Here is a 19772-nt window from a genome sequence, read left to right as displayed (position 1 = left end):
AATGACCTTGTGCTGTTATGAGAGAGATAATTATGAATTTGCACTACCAAAGTAAAATACTGTGAATGTTGGAAAGGTTAGATTTGATATGGAGTCCAGAATGGGCTATAAACCTATTGGGAGGATTAAGTGCTGTTCTTGAGCTGTAACATGACACTCCCCTTTTAAACCCAGCTTTACCTGCTGAGCTGTGTGGTTCTTCACAGATGAACAGCCTGACAATGCCTCATCTCCAGCCTCTGTTGAATAATAGTCACTTGAGTGTGTTGGGAGATGACTTTTGCTTATATAATTTTTCAAAATAATTGGTTGATTCTCATGAGGATGCTGGATGAAAATTATTAGAAAGATATTTTTTGAAACTGCTCTGCTCTATACAAGAAAAATTGCAATCTTTATAAAGCTCAATATAAATTCAAAACGGCTTGTTAATAGTTTGTATGGATACATTGTTATTGATATACTGTGTTATTGTATTGAAAATATAATAAATTATATGTCATAGTCCTCTTGAATTGTGTTAGAAATGAAGATAGAAGCAATTGAAATACAAAATGGATAAACGCAATTTAATTACTAAGACCCTGTAATAGGCATACAGGCTTGGTATTTTTTAATGTGTATTGAATATCAGCTTAGTTCCTTCTGTTCTGTTAGCTTCTGCAGGGGATTTGTGATCCTGACATGTGCCAAGTTATATGTGAACAAGCTCTGGATCAGCACCCGGGACTAGCTGCTTGCCATTTTCTTTCCAATTACCTTACCACTCACTTTCATAAGAGTCTCTCTGCTGCACGACGTCATGAAATTCAAGCAATGCGCATTGGATCCAAGGTAAAGATTCGTAGGACCAGTCTTTTGTTTCTCAAATTGATCAGAAATGCCCTTTCATAAACTATCACTCGGTATTGGAATGTCCAGTTCTGTTGCAATGATCCTTTAATCGTTCAGGGAAAAAAAGCCAAACCAAAGTAGTAATAATTCTAGTTAGAAAGGAACTGCAGATGCTGGTTTATATCGAAGATAGACACAAAATGTTAGTGGGACACAGTAGGTCAGGCAGCATCTCTGGAGGAAATGAATGGGTGACATTACCCATTCCTTTCCCCCCCCCCAAGAGATGCTGCCTGGCCTGCTGAGTTACTCCAGCACTTTGTATCTATCCTTAGGAATAATTCTACATCAGCATAGTGAAAAAGATCAATTTAGTTTGGTTATGAATCTGCAGAGGGAATTGATCTCTTTGATATGTAAAACTCAGTTAAAAATGAATGTTAGAAGTTGCATGGTGATAGTCTTGCTGATCTGTATGTCAAAAGGTATTTCAAAATATGCCAAAAAGTATAAAAAGTATTTACTTTGGTACACGTGATGATAAAGAAGCCGTTGCGTAGAAAGCAAATTCTAAAAGTAGAAATGTTAGAAGAACTTACGATTTTATATACTAAGGTGGCGGCTTCATTAATGGTGCAAGTGTCTAACTTTTCAAGTTACTATCATAACATATTCTACATTCCAAAATAATGTGCATTTGAATGTTTTGACACAGATAAACAACCGTTCTTACTCAAGCTTTGCTTTGAATTAATCATTGAAATTGTTAAATTGTTGTGGAATTATTTTATCGTTTTGCTCATCAGTTTTGATGCCCGGTGAGCAATTGATTTATGTACTTTTCTTGTGCATTTTCCTTCTCGTAGCTTTTACTAACATTACCGACGTCTGCACATGATGCCTATTCACACCTGTCCTCAAATCCATTGTTAATGTTGGAGCAACTACTCATGAATATGAAAGTGGATTGGGCTTCAGTAGCGACCCAGACACTTCATCAATTGCTTGTGGGGCAAGAAGCAGGTTTTGCCATTGAAGACATTGATTGCCTTCTTTCCAAATATGCAGCCAAGGCTCTAGAAGTTCCGTATGCAGTGCGAGAGAAAACACGATCAGGTAACATTTGTCCTGCTTTTATTTCTTTGTGAAGAAGAACTACTTTTGTACTTGTAGGATGGCTGCATTGCAAATTGCAGGTAGAAGAATTACCAGATTTTATTAGATACTGCTTGATTGGAACAATTGCCTCATTGTCTTTCGATGTGGCAGGAGCACGCAATGTGTGGATAGCACACAACAAGAGCTTTTCATGTGACAATAAACTAAACTGAAAGATTTTTGGCATAATTTCCTTTATGTGTTCCATTTCATTTTCACACATGTCCAATCCTGGGATGTAAATTTCCACTTGCTAAACACTCCTGATGTTTTCCAACTATGTTGAATACAAAAAATCATCAGTTTGCCAGTATTACATCTGTTTTAATGTCTTCTTCTGTGGCTTTTCGGGTATGCTTTACTTCATAGCCCACGTGAACTATTTTCATCTTGATCGGTGTGTTTTATTCGTTTGTAACTATTGTTGCTTTTCAGTTTTATTTCATATTTTTATCATTCAAAACTTGCCGTTATTTCTCCATGTAGAGTTTGAATCTTTTTTTAATGTCACAGTGGTACAGTTGCTGCCTTAGCGCCAGACACCCAGGTTCGATCCTGACTACGGGTGCTATCTGTATGGAGTTTGCACGCTCTCTCTGTGACCACATGGGTTTTCTCCAGGTGCTCCGGTTTCCTTTCACATTCCCAAGACTTGTAGGTTAATCGGCTTCTGTAAAATGTCCCCAGTGTGTAGGATAGAACTAGTGTATGGGTAATCATTGGTCGGCACAGACTCTGTGCCGACATTAATTATTATTGTCCTGCTATTAAGATAGCTTACCCAGTATTTATGTTCAAGAGTATATCATTATTCCTGGACTAATTACTAGCAATGTTACAAAATTTTGAGATTTTAAAAATCAAGTCTGCAATTTATCCCATCAGATAAAGCATAACAATAAGTTTAATTTGACACCAAATTCACTTTCATATCTCAAGTATTAAAAAAGTTATGGCCATTTTCATACTCGGAAATTAGCATCTTGTTCCCTATTGATTTTCAATGGACATTACAAAAAAGCTGTGATCTTGGATAGTCAAAAGCCCATTTCTTAAGGAAAGATTAACATTTTTAAATAGCCTAAGTGTCCAAAGATTATTCACAAATAATTCACAATATAACATGATTTTTATATCTAATTTACATTAATTTATAGGCCAAATGGAAGGAATTTAGTGTTCAATTGCTGTAATTAAATGCCCATTTAAATCGGCTTTCTAGTGGGTTCATGTGGAACGCGCTGGTTTAGAACGTTGACATCGCGCTGGATTAGTGCCCTCAAATGCCGAGAAAAATACTGCGGGAGATAAAAAGCCCAAAATGAACTACTCGCTATAGATAACTTGATATATAGGGTTATATATATGCCCCATTTAATGTAAAAATAAGGTACATACCTTTAATAGTTTGCTTTATAAAACCCTGGGGCTGCGAGAGGTTGCGGAGTGAACGAGAGCTTTTAAAACTATTATATCTATTATTCGAGGCCTATAAAACTAATAATAGCTTTTGCGACCGGGTCTTGCAGCGATTCTCCGTTAATGATTTACTAGGCTGAACATCTGCGATTGGAACAGCCTAGTAAAAATCGCGTTTTAAACCCGCCCCCTCCAAACAGCGCCAAAATCACACACACGTGGTGGGGCAGATGCTCAGCCACGATTCAGGTAGGTTTTGTAACATACCTATAATTACGGGTTTGCATTTAGGATTCCTGAAAACTGAAGGGAAACTGCTTTAACTCTGAGCTCTTGAATTTTGTACTTTACACGTGACATTAAACCAGTTGTGATGTCTTATTTCTTCTGTCTAGATTCTGTAATTAATCTGCAAGATTTGCTCACTCAGAGTGCAGGACCAGAGAGTCTCGCAGTATTGCCAAATATCGAGCAAGCGACAAGCTTACCTTCAGGTGAGAATAATATCAAAAATTCATAACGTATACCCAACAGCAGGGAGTTATTTGGTCCATGATGCATCTGTAGCACTCATTAGTTAGAGCAATTCTAAATTCAATCCACAATCCTGCCATATCCCCAAGCATGTGCCTATCAAATTCCCACTTACCTGTATCCACCTATCACTCACCAGGCTTTGTCCTGCCAGTCCTCTCTTCCAGCTTTCTCAACTTCTCCCACCACCATAATATCTGTAGACGGGTCTAAACCCAGATCACCTAACCATGTTCTCCAGAGATGCTCCTGTCGCTGAGATACTCCAACTCTTTGTGTCTTTTTTGTAAACTAGCACCTGCAGTTCCTCGTCTCGCCACTTTCTCATTTAGATTTCAACACCAATCTTGTGTGAAATAATCGTGATCCAATGTCCGCCATTCTCGCCTTGTTTCATTGATCTGTTATAAATACTTTTACAGAATCAATAAATGTTCAGAGCCAAGAATTTTCTATGTTAGTTAATAGATAGTTTAACAAAGAATTTACTCTTAATTACAACAATCATTGGATATCAATTATCTTAATTTTCTGTTTTATTCTATATCTTCATATTTCTTGTTCCAGTTAATCCAACTCTTCATGGACCATCCAACCCTCAAGAAGAATCCATTCAAAGATCTAAATCGACCAGTGAATTTGTTCCTCCAGCAACCCCACCTGCAAAACAAGACTGGGTACCTGACAGCAAGGCAATGTTTTGCTTGGTCTGTTACAAGGAAAGGTTTACCATGGTAAGGAGATATATAGGTAAAGTTCACAACATTTTCCAGCTTTTTTATTTAATTGCCTTGGAAAGGTTCTCTGAAATGTCAGAGTCGAAATTGAATTTGAATTTTTGCTATGATTTGTGTTGACTTCCAGCAGCTTCTCACCACAGATTTATCAAGCAAAGGAAATGCAGTCTTCCATAAGAAAAAAAGTCCTTTCATATTCATGGAAATTAATAAATATATTAACCATATAAACGCTGTATTAAACGCTTACCTTGTTGACCCACAGGTTCAGGCTGTTGAACATGAACTCTACAGCAAATGATTTGCAAAAACATTTTTATGTGGATGAATCTGTAAATCAATCACCTTTGTTGTTTCCCCAGCATGAAAACAAATCTCAGCATTTGTTTGCAGAAGTAGCATTACATAGAATATAGAACAGTACAGCACAGGAACAGGCCCTTCAGCCCACAATGTTTGTGCCAGACATGATACCTAGCTGAACTGATCTCAAGTGCCTTTACATGATCTGTATTCCTCTATTCATAGAAACATAGAAAATAGGTGCAGGAGGTAGGCCATTTGGCCCTTCGAGCCTGCACCGCCATTCGATATGATCATGGCTGATCATCCAACTCAGTATCCCATCCCTGCCTTCTCTCCATACCCCCTGATCCCTTTAACCACAAGGGCCACATCTAACTCCCTCTTAAATATAGCCAATGAACTAGCCTCAACGACCTTCTGTGGCAGAGAATTCCAGAGATTCACCACTGTGTAAAAAATGATTTTCTCATCTCGGTCCTAAAAGACTTCCCTCTTATCCTTAAACTGTGACCCCTAGTTCTGGACTTCCCCAACATCGGGAACAATCTTTCTGCATCTAGCCTGTCCAACCCCTTAATAATTTTGTAAGTTTCTATAAGATCCCCCCTCAATCTTCTAAATTCTAGCGAGTACAAGCCGAGTCTATCCAGTCTTTCTTCATATGAAAGTCCTGCCATCCCAGGAATCCGTCTGGTGAACCTTCTCTGTACTCCCTCTATGGTAAGAATGTCTTTCCTCAGATTTGGAGACCAAAACTGTACGCAATACTCCAGGTGTGGTCTCACCAAGACCCTGTACAACTGCAGTAGAACCTCTCTGCTCCTATACTCAAATCCTTTTGCAATGAAAGCTAACATACCATTCGCTTTCTTTACTGCCTGCTGCACCTGCATGCCTACCTTCAATGACTGATGTACCATGACACCCAGGTCTCGCTGCATCTCCCCCTTTCCCAATCGGCCACCATTTAGATAATAGTCTGCTTTCCTGTTTTTGCCACCAAAATGGATAACCTCACATTTATCCACATTATACTGCATCTGCCAAACATTTGCCCACTCACCCAGCCTATCCAAGTCACCCTGCAGTCTCCTAGCATCCTCCTCACAGCTAACACTGCCCCCCAGCTTAGTGTCATCCGCAAACTTGGAGATATTGCCTTCAATTCCCTCATCCAGATCATTAATATATATTGTAAATAGCTGGGGTCCCAGTACTGAGCCTTGGGGTACCCCACTAGTCACTGCCTGCCATTGTGAAAAGGACCCGTTTACTCCTACTCTTTGCTTCCTCTTTGCCAGCCAGTTCTCTATCCACATCAATACTGAACCCCCAATGCCTTGTGCTTTAAGTTTGTATACTAATTTCTTATGTGGGACCTTGTCGAAAGCCTTCTGGAAGTCCAGATACACCACATCCACTGGTTCTCCCCTATCAACGCTACTAGTTACATCCTCAAAAAATTCTATAAGATTCGTCAGACATGATTTACCTTTCGTAAATCCATGCTGACTTTGTCCAATGATTTCACCACTTTCCAAATGTGCTGCTATCCCATCTTTAATAACTGACTCTAGCAGTTTCCCCACTACCGATGTTAGACTAACTGGTCTGTAATTCCCCATTTTCTCTCTCCCTCCCTTCTTAAAAAGTGGGGTTACGTTTGCTACCCGCCAATCTTCAGGAACTACTCCAGAATCTAAAGAGTTTTGAAAGATTATTACTAATGCATCCACTATTTCTGGAGCTACTTCCTTAAGTACTCTGGGATGCAGCCTATCTGGCCCTGGGGATTTATCGGCCTTTAATCCATTCAGTTTACCCAACACCACTTCCCGGCTAACCTGGATTTCACTCAATTCCTCCAACTCCTTTGACCCGCGGTCCCCTGCTATTTCCGGCAAATTATGTATGTCTTCCTTAGTGAAGACGGAGCCAAAGTAATTATTCAATTGGTCCGCCATATCCTTGTTCCCCATGATCAACTCACCTGTTTCTGACTGCAAGGGACCTACATTTGTTTTAACTAATCTCTTTCTTTTCACATATCTATAAAAACTTTTGCAGTCAGTTTTTATGTTCCCTGCCAGTTTTCTTTCATAATCTATTTTTCCTTTCCTAATTAAGCCCTTTGTCCTCCTCTGCTGGTCTTTGAATTTCTCCCAGTCCTCCGGTATGCTGCTTTTTCTGGCTAATTTGTACGCATCATCCTTCGCTTTGATACTATCCCTGATTTCCCTTGTTATCCATGGATGTACTACCTTCCCTGATTTATTCTTTGCCACGAAATATATCATATTCGTGGCACTTCCACGTGCCCAACCAAAAGCCTCTCAAATGTCGCTGTGGTATCTGCCTCCACCACCGTCCCAGCAATGCTTTCCAGGCCCCCATCACTGTGTAAAAAAAAGAAAAAAAGAAAACCCTGTATGTCTCCATCAAATCTTCCACCTCTCGTCTTGCAGCTATGTCCTCTAGCTTCGGACATTTCAATCCTGGGAAAAAGATTCTGGCTGTCTAACCTACCTATACCTCTCATAATTTTATACACTTCTATCAAGTCTCCGCTCAACTTCCAATGTTGCAGAGAAAACAATCCAAGGCTAAGCAATTTCTCCCTGTCACTGAAATCCTCTGTAGAACATTATGTACAACTGCATTATTGACAGTTGTAATCAAGTTTTGTTGTGGTTTCCAACTTTGTACAATGATTCCATTTTGATGGAGGCTTTGTTTTATTTTAATCTCGGTTCATCTTTTAACTGGGCATCCTGGATCCAGAACCTAATGTCCAAATACTTGAAATAACAGCCATATTGCAAATGCCCAATGAACATTCAAAAGGGAAATGGGATTGCTTAGACCAGTTGTTTGAATTATACTCATCTGTACATTGCACGTATTTTTCCTAGAGAAGACATCTTCATTTATAGAGTGATCTTATTTCAAAGGACCTTTCCACCGATACAGATTGAACACCAATTTAGCAAAACCAGCTGAAAAGAAGCTCTAAAAATATGAGTGGTTTCCTCTGACTGATCTGTGAAATGTAATAGCTTTCAGAGCTTATTAATTCTGTGGTGCAAACTTGCACAAAATCTTTTAAAACAAAATCTTTGAAGCTCATGTATTGATATCAATGATTACATTTTCAAATCATTGAGCTTGTACAGCTAATAGCTGCTGATTTATTTAACTATTCTTTCAACTGAAAGTTCAGCAGGGATATCTATTGGATAAAAAACATTCAAAGCCTTTCAGAGGATGTTAGTTAAAAGGGAAATCATTAACTGGAGGGAGCAGGTTTTCATCTAGTTCTGTTAATGATGAAGATGTTAGACTTCACTACCTTTGTTTTGATACTATGTTAGTGCTGAACGCAGCACCAGCATTTATTGCTTATCACTGATTGGCATTGAAAAGGTCATGGTAAGTTGCCTTCATGAATGGAAGAATTGTCGTAGTCGGTGATTTAAATTGCCCGAATATAGACAGGATTACCACAGTACCAAGAGCTTAGATGGGGTAGTAGTTTCATCAGGCAATATCAGAGTGCCCTACAAGGAGAGGTAAAAGCTTGCCATGGAGAATTGTGCAGGGCAAGAGACTGAAGGATGAGTGGGTGTGTATTTTGGGACCAGCAAGCACAATCCAATTAGTTTTCAAATAGTTATGGAACTTTGAGATGCTGCTGGATCTCCTGGTTTGCTAACCATTTTAACTCTCCTTCCTATTCCCATATGGACCTTTCTATCGTGAGCCTCCTCCATTGCTAGAGTGATGCCATATGCAACCTTGAGAAACAGCATCTCATATTTGAGTAGCATGCAGCCCAATGGTATGAACAATGAATGCTTCCATTTTAGGTAACTAACCAACAAGCATAACCCCCACCCATCTCCCCCCCCCCCCCCCCCCCCCCCCCCCCCCCCCCTTCCCTGTGCCCACCTAGATTCGCACCCATTTCTCCCACAGTCCACATAATCCATAACTTTCCATTCCCTGCATATACACGTGCCTATCCAAAAGCTATTTAAATGCTATTACTATTGTATCTCCCTCCACCACCACATAGGCAACACATTCCAGACACCCACCATTCTGTGTTTCAAAACAAAAACTCGCCCTGCACATCTCCTGCAAACTTCGCTCCTGTCATCTTAAAGCTATGCTTTCTCATCTTTGACATTTCCACCTTGTGCAGTTTTTGTTTCACTGCTTCCAAGCTTGAGTTGAAAATATATTGACGCCATTCACCATTGCTGGATCTAAATCCTTGAACACTGCACAAAGCAATATCTTTGTCAAAGTGTAGGAAGCTGGCTCATCACAATCTACTGAAGGCATTTGGGGATGAGCAATAAATGCTGGCCTTGCTAATGAAGCCAAGGTAGCGGAATGTGAATGTGTAAAATGTTACACTGGCTGGTGCACAGATGCTCTTGTCGAATCAATTGTTAATTGATGCTCACATAAAAGAATGAATGGTAGAGTCTTTAATGTAGAAGTTGCTGAAGGCTTACAGAGTCAGTGGTTTGAGGGCAGACAGTATCTATGGAAAGAGAAACTGAGAACGATTCTGATTTGAGAATCTACGTCGGATGCTGCGTGACACATTGCGTGTTTTCACCATTTTCTGTCTTTATTTCAAATTTCCAGCATTTGCAGAGTTCTTGATGTATAAGAATTTAGCAGTGGTTTAAACAGAAAAGAATGTGTAGGTATGTTGCAAAGCGTACCTGAAGCGTCGCTGAAAATCTGTCGCTGCGGGTGTGCGCGATTTTGGCGCCGTTTAGAGGGGGGCGGGTTTAAAACGCGATTTTCACTAGGCTGTTCCAATCGAAGATGTTCAGCCTAGTAAATCATTAACGAAAAATCGCTGAAAGACCCCGTCGCAAAAGGTATTATTAGTTTTTATGGCCTTGTATAATAGTTATAATAGTTTAAAAATCACTCTCTAAACCCGCGACCTCACGCAACCACAGGGCCGCATGGAGCTGTATACAGAAGGTATGTAGCTTATTTTTACATTAAAAAGGGCTTCTTAAGAACCCTTTATACAAAGTTTACTATTGCGAGTAGTTAATTTTGGGCTCTTTATATCCCGCAGTATTTTTCTGGGCATTTGAGGGCACAAATCTACCGCAATGTGAACGTTCTAAACCAGCGCGTTCACAGGATCCCACTAGATTTAAATGGACTTTAATTTACAGCAATTTAACACTAAATTCCTTCCATTTGGCCTATAAATTAATGTAAATGAGATTTCAAAATCATGTTTTATTGTGAATTATTTATGAATATTATTTGGACACTTGGGCTATTTAAAAATGTTAATCATTTATTAAGAAATGGATAGATGTTTAGATCTAGTAATTGAAGTTTGAAATTAGCTACACTTGGGTAACTAACTAATTATATGTTTTAATTTCAGGTCATCCAAGTAAGATTATTTTATATTTGTTTCAGAATGGTTCAATCTACGATAACTGAAAATTTAATTCAGTTCTCTTAATTTTTAAGAAGGTTATGGCCTTTTGATTGTCCATGATCACAGCTTTTTTGTTATGGCCATAGAAAATCAATAGGGGACAAGATGCTAATTTCCGAGTGTGAAAATGGCCATAACCTTTTAAATACTTGATATATGAAAGTGAATTAGGTGTCAAATTAAACTTCATTTTATGCTTTATCTGATGGGATAAATTACAGACTTGATTTTTAAAATCTCAAAATTTTGTAACATTGCTAGAATGTGTGCTACAAACTGATGCAAAATTTGAATGTGACTTTCAAAGATCTGCTGAATCATAAAGTAGCATATATAATATTCTAACTTCAAGCTATCTTTCTTGACTAGTTCAATCGTCGACATCATTGCAGGCGCTGTGGTCGGGTTGTTTGCCAGTCTTGCTCAGCAAAGAAAATGGTGGTTAAGGACTGCAGAGAGAACCCAGCACGGGTTTGCGACCAGTGTTACAATTATTATCATACAAAGTAAGCCTGACCTCATTCTGGACTAGATTTCATCAAGTGGCAGCAGTGCCTATTGTGATAAGTAGATAACCAAGTTTATTCTGGAAACACTGCAATGTTTGCACGTGTACTATCATATGCGTTTATTAGAATCTGGTGAAAATCGGTTCTGCTCAAATATGTCACTCATCTGGCTATAATTAATTCATATTTACAATGTCATTCGACTACATTTTAAAAAAATATTAAATGAAATTTTATTTTCCAATGCCTTACTTACTATGTTAATCATTTATCAAGCAGTTGAACACTGTCTAGTGCAACACTGAATATACATGTAACGATACAGCAACTACATCGCTTGGAAAAGCCAGCTTTTCTTGTGGTGGTTAGCTTTTTGAAGCTGACTTTTCCAAGAAGGTGATATTAATTGTAATCTGTGGCACTCTTTAATGGAGTTTTAAAAATAAATAAATAAATAAAAACCCTTCTTGTGCTTCATAACAAGTATTTTTAGTTCTTGCCTGTCACAAGATTAGACTTGACCAAGGTGAACAGAGGGGGAATAGTTTTGAGAATCTTGAGCCCTTGCATTAGAATTTCACCGTACCTTAATAGGTACACGTGACAATAAACTGACCTTGAAACCTTGAGAATCCCCATATAGAAGCCTAAAGTAAAGAGTGGGAGGAGCACATTACGACGCACATTATTGAACCGCCGGTCCCTTCTCTGACTGAGTCTGCGGGTCAAACATTGGCCTTCGCAGTCACCTTGGAGCCCCCAGGACTAGAGTGGAAGCAAAGCATGTTCATCCAGAGGGATTGCCTGGTGTCATTGACTTTGTATTGTTGAATACAATGGTGTGTAGCAGTGAACAATCTTAAACTATAGCCCTCCTATAATTACCTATTTATAATCACAACTTTCAATGGATATTTGGACAGAGGTATGAATTGGAAGGGTTTAGAGGGATATAGGCTGAATGCAGGCAAATGGGACGAGCCCAGAATTTCAACTTGAACGGCACAGGCAAGTTTTCCATGCTCAATAGCTTTATGACCCAATGCTCACTCTCAGGCTATGTTTTCCTAAATCCTATCCTCAAGGACATTGAGGAGACAATTCTGGGTGTGGGTTGGGGTTGGAAGGCTTTTAGAAGGTTTTCCACGTAAAGGGAATAGTCAAATTTTAATAGTATTGGCAGAAACTGGTGCTAGATCTTAACTTATTTTGCAATATAAATAGTATCGGATAATTACAAACAATTATCCAAATTCAGTGACAAAATGAGGATATGATCTGCAACAGATGGAACAAGGTGCATAAAGAGCAGGAAGGCAACTCTGCTTTGGCAACTACCAGTCACTATATACATCCTGGACATGGATCAAGCTGATCATAAATTTTGAAAGTTAAGTTTGTTATAATATGCCCTGAAAGTAAGTGTGTCCAATGAAACGAACTAAAGCTTGTATAAACATTGGATATTAACAATACATAAAGGTTTTTTGAAGTGCCAATTATTTAATAAAGTTTAAATTCTAGTTTAAAAAAAATTAATACTGTGCATTAATCTATATATTTTTCTGTATCTGATCTCATCTTCTATAGAGAAAAAGAACAATTGGATGAAGGAGAAGGTGAGCAACCCAAGAATATTTTTGAAAATATTCTGTTGTTTTTTCCTATCTTAATGATGCAAGTGTAAAACTCCATTTTTGTGTATTAGATGCCACAAGTTGCGATGATACTGGCTCGGAACTTGCTGTCGCTTTACAGATGCCAAGAGTTGACGAGGTACATTGGAGTCTGACTCTGAACGAGGATGAAAATGAAATTGAGCGCAGTGAGTTTTTCTATGAACAGGTGAGAATTAGAAACCCATTGCCCTCCTGTATTTGTACCTTTTATTATTTTTGTTGCAAAACTATTAAATAGTTTGAATTTCTGTTTGATGCATATCAGTTACAACCATGACAAGCTGTGGATCACTTCAAAAGAAATTAAATATCAAAAACATTATAGATTACTTGGGCAGTTCAGTGCCAGTAACATATACATTCTGCAATATAATCCATTTATTTTAGTAGATAGTCTGACATGACAATATACTTGTGCAGTGTACACTATGCAAAATAAATGTTATTATTTTCCCATGGTAGTCAGATAACTTGTGTTGATCCTTTCTTGAACCCACCTCTACAAATTCTAAATAATAACTTAAAATTGTTCCGCGTTAATGCAAACAAGACTCCCAAAGATATTAATTTGTTTCCCATCCTACCATGTTGTCCCTAAGTCATCGCTTGAGATTTCTTGTGTGTCATATTTCACAATATGGCTACAAAAAGAACATGGCTACAAAACAAATCAAGCTCATTTCATGGTGTGGCTACATTAAAAAAAAGTCAGTGGCATGCATCTTACAGCTGTAATAAAGCAAACAGCAATTTCTACTGAATTGCACCCAACTGAACAACTTTAATATTTCATAAGAACTAGAACATGTCAACTATTGGTCCCATGAACCTCATATTTTTCTCCATTTATAATTGCTTTAAGTTTCTTCCCCCTTCTCTCCCTTTTTATTTCTGCTTCTCTTACCACAGATACTACCTGACCCACTGAGTAAATCCGGCATTTTCTGTGGGGGGTTTTCAGATATCCAGTATCTGCTCGATTAGTCTGAAAGACAATAGCTCTAATATTATAGCATTCAATCGGTACTGCATCGAAATGCAAGCCTGGGTTGCGTGCCAAATTTTTGGAAGCTGGTTTATAATCACAACCTTCTGAGTCAGAATTAAAGCATTGCCACTGTAATATAATGCACTGTTGGGAATGCTGTATAATGCAATGTATAATGCACTATATAATGTATGAATAATGCACTGTTTAATGCAGTGTTGGGGCGGCACAGTAGTTCAGCGGTAGAGTTGCTGCCTGGTTTTCCCCAGGCCCTCTGGCTTCCTCCCACATAAAAGACATACAGGTTTGTGGGTGAATTGGCTTCTGTACAAATTATAAATCGTCCCTGATGTGTGGGATAGTGCTAATGTACGGGGATCACTGATCGCTGTGTGTTTGGTGGCCCAAAGGGCCTGTATCTCTGAACTGAACTAAACCCAACATTGTAATGGTACTTAAAATATATGGTAGAATTTAATGGAATGCTTTTCAATATTTTTTCTGAGGAAAGGAATAATTAAAATTTCAATGGATTTCCATATTGTAAACAAAAATCCCAAAGTTTCATGAAATAAAGCCTATTAAGCAATTTTAAGTTCTTAAATAATTCATATGAATAGTTCCAAATATAATTGATAGTTTTTGCTGATGCGTACATCAACTGGGCTAGAAGTTGGCACAGCACAAGTCTTCAGGAGACAGTTGTTGATTGTTGTAATTGTTCCTGGGATGGCAGGACTTTCATACGAAGAAAGACTGGATTGACTCGGCTCGTACTCGCTAGAATTTAGAAGATTGAGGGGGGATGTTATAGAAACGTACAAAATTCTTAAGGGGTTGGACAGGCAAGATGCAGGAAGATTGTTCCCGATGTTGTGGATTCCAGAACAAGGGGTCACCGTTTAAGGATAAGGGGGAAGTCTTTTAGGACCAAGATGAGTTTCTATGTTTCCTGGTTGTGGTTGTGACTCTTCTTGAAAAGTCCTTGTTTGTAGCTCGAGTTTCCTCTTGCATTGTGGCCAAGGCAATTTTTTCACCATGAAGAGAGGCGCAGGTGATGATGGGAAATGGAAGAGAAGCCGAGTCTGAAATTCACCACCTTGCAGCTTGTCTTGTTATTGTTGACAAAGACATGGGAACACATTGAATGATCAAGGCCAGTAGGAAATGTGCAGAAATGAAGGCAATCAATGAAACTGTAAAATTACTGATATGTTTTACAGGCTCCCAGTGCTTCTCTGTGTATTGCCATACTTAATTTGCACAGCAATAGTATGGTATGCGGCCATCTACTGATAGACCATTGCAGCAAACTCTCACGAGCATTGACAAACCCAGAAGTGGATGCATGCCTCTTAATGGACATCATGAAGCAACTCCTATTTAGTGCTAAAATGATGTTTGTGAAAGCAGGAAGGAGCCAGGACTTGGCTCTTTGTGACAGGTGAGGAACCCCGCATGGTAACTGGAGACTGATTGGCTCTTAACGTGGAAGAGCTGCTGCAAAAAAACCAATGATGCACTTTATCGCTAACATCTGTGATTTATGGTCTTGTACAACAAATTGCCATTTTATTAACTTTATTTATAAAAATTATATACAAACAGTGCAAAAATAGTGCATGGCTTCTTTAAATTCGTAATGTTATTGGGTCTGTACAGCTACAATGTTCAGACTGAAGAAGGGTCTCGACTCAAAACGTCACCCATTCCTTCTCTCCAGAGATGCTGCCTGTTCCTCCGAGTTACTCCAGCATTTAGTGTCTAACTATAATGTTCGGATATTCTGTGCACAGAGCACCATCGCCATTGGATTAGTCTACAGGTTCTCAAGTGGTGGTTGACTCGTATCTTTTGATTCCCTTCATAACTAAAAATGACAAAAACACACAATCAACACAAATTTAACATCCACCACAGTGAGATCACCAAACACCTCCTCACTGTGATGGAAGGCAAAATCTTAAAGTCTCTGTCTCTTCCCTCTTTGTTCTCCCTCTGCGCCGAGGCGATCCAGGCTCCAGATGTTGTGACCCCACCGGGTGATGGTAAGTCCCACGGCTCAACCGTGCTCCGCGAACGGGCCGGTTCAAACTCTATGTGAAGGCAGATAGGATTTCAGTGCTGACATGTGTGCATTGGGCCTGTTCCTGTATTATACTGTTTTGAATTTGAATTTTATTTTGAATTTTATTTTTGCCATTCAGACCTTTCGGTCTGAACAAAATTTCTTTGCCCTGCAGTCATACATATAATAAAAATGACAAAAACACACAATCAATACAAATTTAACATCCACCGCAGCTCCGAGGCAGAGTCGGGTCGCCGCTGCCGCCGCCACAGCTCCGAGATCCAGTCGGGTCGCCGCTGCTGCTGCCGTCGGAGCACTGCCACAGCTCCGAGGCCGAGTCGGGTAGCCGCTGCTGCCACAGCTCCAGGGCCGGGTCACTGCTGCTGCTGCCGCCGCCACAGATCCGAGGCCGAGTCGGGTCGCTGCTGCCGCTGGAGCGCTGCCACAGCTCTAAGGCCGCCAGCTCCGCCATTAGGCCTCGGCACAGACGGAGACGGGGAATACTACAGAAAAAAAGTCGCATCCCCCCGAAGGAAGAGACCAAAACATGTTTCACCCACACCACCCACACACATCCACAACTTAATAAAACAAAAATAACTAAAAACAGGACAAAGGAACAAAAAGAAAGAAAAAACAGACGGACTGCAGGCGGGCTGCAGCTGTTAAGCCAGACCCGCCAAGCCGGTTCTTTGTTTCTGTGAATCTATCTCTATCTTTGCGCTCAAATATTGTATTGTTAAAGGTCAATGCATCATTTGCCTTGCTATTTGTCTGCTGAATCTTCATTCAAACTTTCAGTAGCGGTGTATATGGATTTCCAAGTCCTCCTGAATACCAGCATCGTCTATACTCCCACCATTAAAAAGATATTCTCTTTTTTTCAACCAAAGTTGATGACCTCACATTAATTTCATTCTATCCCATGTGCTGTGTCTTTGTCCATTCACACAGCTAGTTTATGAAGGCTTTCTGCATCTGAAAAACTCTTCAAATTGCAGCCAGTAGTCTTCCATGTGCAACATGATGATCATTAAGTACTTTTGTGACTGTCACAGTATCCGCATGATAGTGGAAATTATCTGTGGCATTCTTTTACCTCCAGAGATATTGAAATTGAACAAGACTTTCATTACGCATCGTATTTCTCGTAGAATATTTTTTGTTCAAGCTTAATTTCATGTTTTCTGTCACATTATGCAGTTATATCAGCAAGGTGGATGTAGTGAAGATTCTGGTCGCTGCTAACTACCAAGATGTGCCATCCATCGAACAAATCCTTCAACCAGCAGCCATCACAAGATTGAGAAATAAGCTTTTGGAAACTGAATACTACGCATTGGCTGTTGAGGTAAATGAGAAATTTTATTTCAAATATATATTTTCTGCCATCAGGGATGCAATTAATATCTGACATCTAGTAGGCGTATGGTGTGGTAACATTGAAGTACTGGGAAATTGTCTATCAGGATGACAAGACTCTTGCAATAGTATTTTAAAGCTTCATTTCATGTCGATGACTTAAAGATTGGAGTCACCATTATTATGTAAGGAATTATCAAACCAATACGCATGCAGTGAGAATTTGCAAATAATTTGGCTGGCATCCATTGTAATTTGGTTGACCAGATATTGAGTCAGCAACGTTCTAATTTAAAGTCAAACAAGTTGCCTAATAACTCATCGTGGTACACTAGACACTTGCTGCAGGGATAGTATCAGTTCGGGTTCTGAGTTAAATATATTAATTCAGAGCTTGTCAATGCAGACTAAAAAATCAATATGAGAATGGTCTGGTGGAACAGCAGTTAATGCTGCTTCGTTATAATCAAGGGACCCAAGTTTAAATCTGGCCTTCAGTTGTGTGGAGTTTGCACGTTCTCCTTGTGACTGTGGGGTTTTCTTTAGATGTTCTGGCTTCTTTCTACATCCTAAATTACCGTGTACTTATAGGTAATTTATAAGAAGAAACAATTTAAATTAACGTGCATGTAAGAGGGAATATGTTGAAAAGCTACAAGGTAAATAGGATGAGGATAATGAGGCTGATGGGATTGTTCTGCTTAAACCGATGTGGATCCAGTGGGTTGAATGACCTCCAATGTTGTAATCAGTAATTATAACAAGTTTGAGAATAAAACTGATCCAATTCTTTCTTTCCACCAATGCTTTCCGCTTTGTTTCCCTCCCCTCCCCCACCCACCTCTCTTCTCGCTTTCTCCCCGTTACTACAATCGGTCTGAATGAAGGGTCTCGACCTGAAATGTCGCCTATCCTTGTTTTCCATAAATGCTGCCTCACCTGCTCCTGCACTTTGTCCTTTTGTTTATTAACCAGCATCCGCAGTTCCTCATGCCATCTAGAATTTTTTATTTATGCGATCTCCTGTGATTGCAAATACAGTAACTTGTGCTACTTCCTTTTTTGAGTTAAGGGCCTGTCCCACTTGCGCGTCATTTGCACGTCATTTACGCGACAGGCCGGTAGTGACTGACGCTCGACAGTCGCCCGAAAATCGTCTAGCAGTACGACAGTCGCGCGCCAAGTGCTCTTGAGGGTCCTGCTTCTTTTGGGAGCCATTTGCGATGTCGTTCGTACTTAGTTCGATCTCCGTAGCAAGGATTTTCCCAGTGAAAATTTTTCAAAACTACGGGCGCTTGGTCACGTGGTGCGGCGCTCGAATGGCGCGCCGATGGTGTACGGGCGGGGCATGGTTACGGACATTGATGCATGGTGATGCATAGGCAATGTTCGTGCGTCACTGTGTGTAACCATGCGTCACCATGCGCTACACGTACGCCGTCATCAGTACGTCAGCGTGCGCAAGGGATACGTCACACAGGTGGCGCGTGAGGATTTTGAGCATCCCAAAATCCTGGGGCGCCGCACGTTACCATGCGCCACTGGATACGCCACCACGCTTGCGTCACGACGCGCCAACCAATTCTTCGGATGTCGCGCAAATGATGCACAAGTGGGACAGGCCCTTTAGAGTTAAACAGTAATATCTTGAGGTATGTTCTGTGTTGGGTGTTCAATGCATTATTTTAAGTATTTTAAATGTTATAAATATAAATATCATTTGATTACTCCTGTTACTCAATTTGTATCGGCGGCAAGATTGCATGAAGTCCATGACTTTTCTTTTCTAGGTTTCAACCAAGAGTGGCCTGGATCCAAGTGGAGTCTGGCATGCCTGGGGATTAGCCTGCCTCAAAGTAGGGAACTTATCTGGAGCACGGGAGAAATTTAGTCGTTGCTTAAAACCACCTTTCGACCAAAATCAGCTAACTCTTGGCTCCTCACTCCTGCAAGAAATAGTGCAGCACCTGGAGACTTCTGTAAAACCATATTTTTCTACGGTAATGATTTTTAACTTTGCAATACGATATATAAATGGTAACTCTGGTGGAACACGCTACGTCACTGCAGTGACTGATTTGGGTTTCACAAATGCTTGAGGAGAAATGGCGGGGAGGTCAGTGTTCATGGTGTTCATAATGTTCATAGTGGTCACAAATGCTCTGTCCATCCAGATATTTGGGATGACGCTATTCTGAAGTTTAAGCAATTTTAGCAGTTTAAAATTATTTGAAAATTATAAATTAAAAAATACACCATATAGTTAATTTACTTCAGACCACAATTAAGTTATTAAAAAAAAATTAAAATCTATTATGCAACTTGAAGAGAAGAACCACAAACCTCTAAAACTGATCAAAGACCCTATTTTAGTGAAAGGAGTCACATTATATATGTGTTATTTGTAGCATTAAGCTATGAGGTCATAGAATTGAATTCCATCTCCTGAATCAGCTGTACGGATGGGTTTTGATGCATTGGCATTTACACACTTAACACACTTAACATCCTCTGACAGACATACACCCTCATCAGGAAAGTCCGAGTGAGCTTTTAATGCAGAGAAATACTCCGTGAACTAGATATTCAAGTTAGAAATTTGCAAACTGAATATGAACTTTATCGACAGTCAGATTGTGATTTTCCTGAATGTTGGTGAAAAAACAATGATAGACAGCCATCGT

At 39.6% G+C, this 19772-nt stretch overlaps 1 protein-coding gene across 1 annotated transcript in view; it reads left to right on the top strand.

Annotated features, from left to right (window-relative positions):
* Positions 1–19772, top strand: part of zfyve26 (zinc finger, FYVE domain containing 26) — a 79165-nt gene that overhangs the window by 44150 nt on the left and 15243 nt on the right. Inside the window, exons 25-34 of the mRNA XM_055640746.1 lie at positions 658–834; positions 1701–1950; positions 3807–3905; positions 4513–4679; positions 10849–10985; positions 12579–12607; positions 12697–12833; positions 14879–15099; positions 16930–17077; positions 18879–19088. Coding sequence (XP_055496721.1) covers positions 658–834; positions 1701–1950; positions 3807–3905; positions 4513–4679; positions 10849–10985; positions 12579–12607; positions 12697–12833; positions 14879–15099; positions 16930–17077; positions 18879–19088 — 1575 coding nt within the window. The remainder of the gene's footprint in view (positions 1–657; positions 835–1700; positions 1951–3806; positions 3906–4512; positions 4680–10848; positions 10986–12578; positions 12608–12696; positions 12834–14878; positions 15100–16929; positions 17078–18878; positions 19089–19772) is intronic.

This window comes from Leucoraja erinacea, chromosome 9 (assembly GCF_028641065.1).
Source record: "Leucoraja erinacea ecotype New England chromosome 9, Leri_hhj_1, whole genome shotgun sequence".
Taxonomy (NCBI): Eukaryota; Metazoa; Chordata; class Chondrichthyes; order Rajiformes; family Rajidae; genus Leucoraja; species Leucoraja erinaceus.
This window is presented reverse-complemented; position numbering and strand designations above follow the sequence as displayed.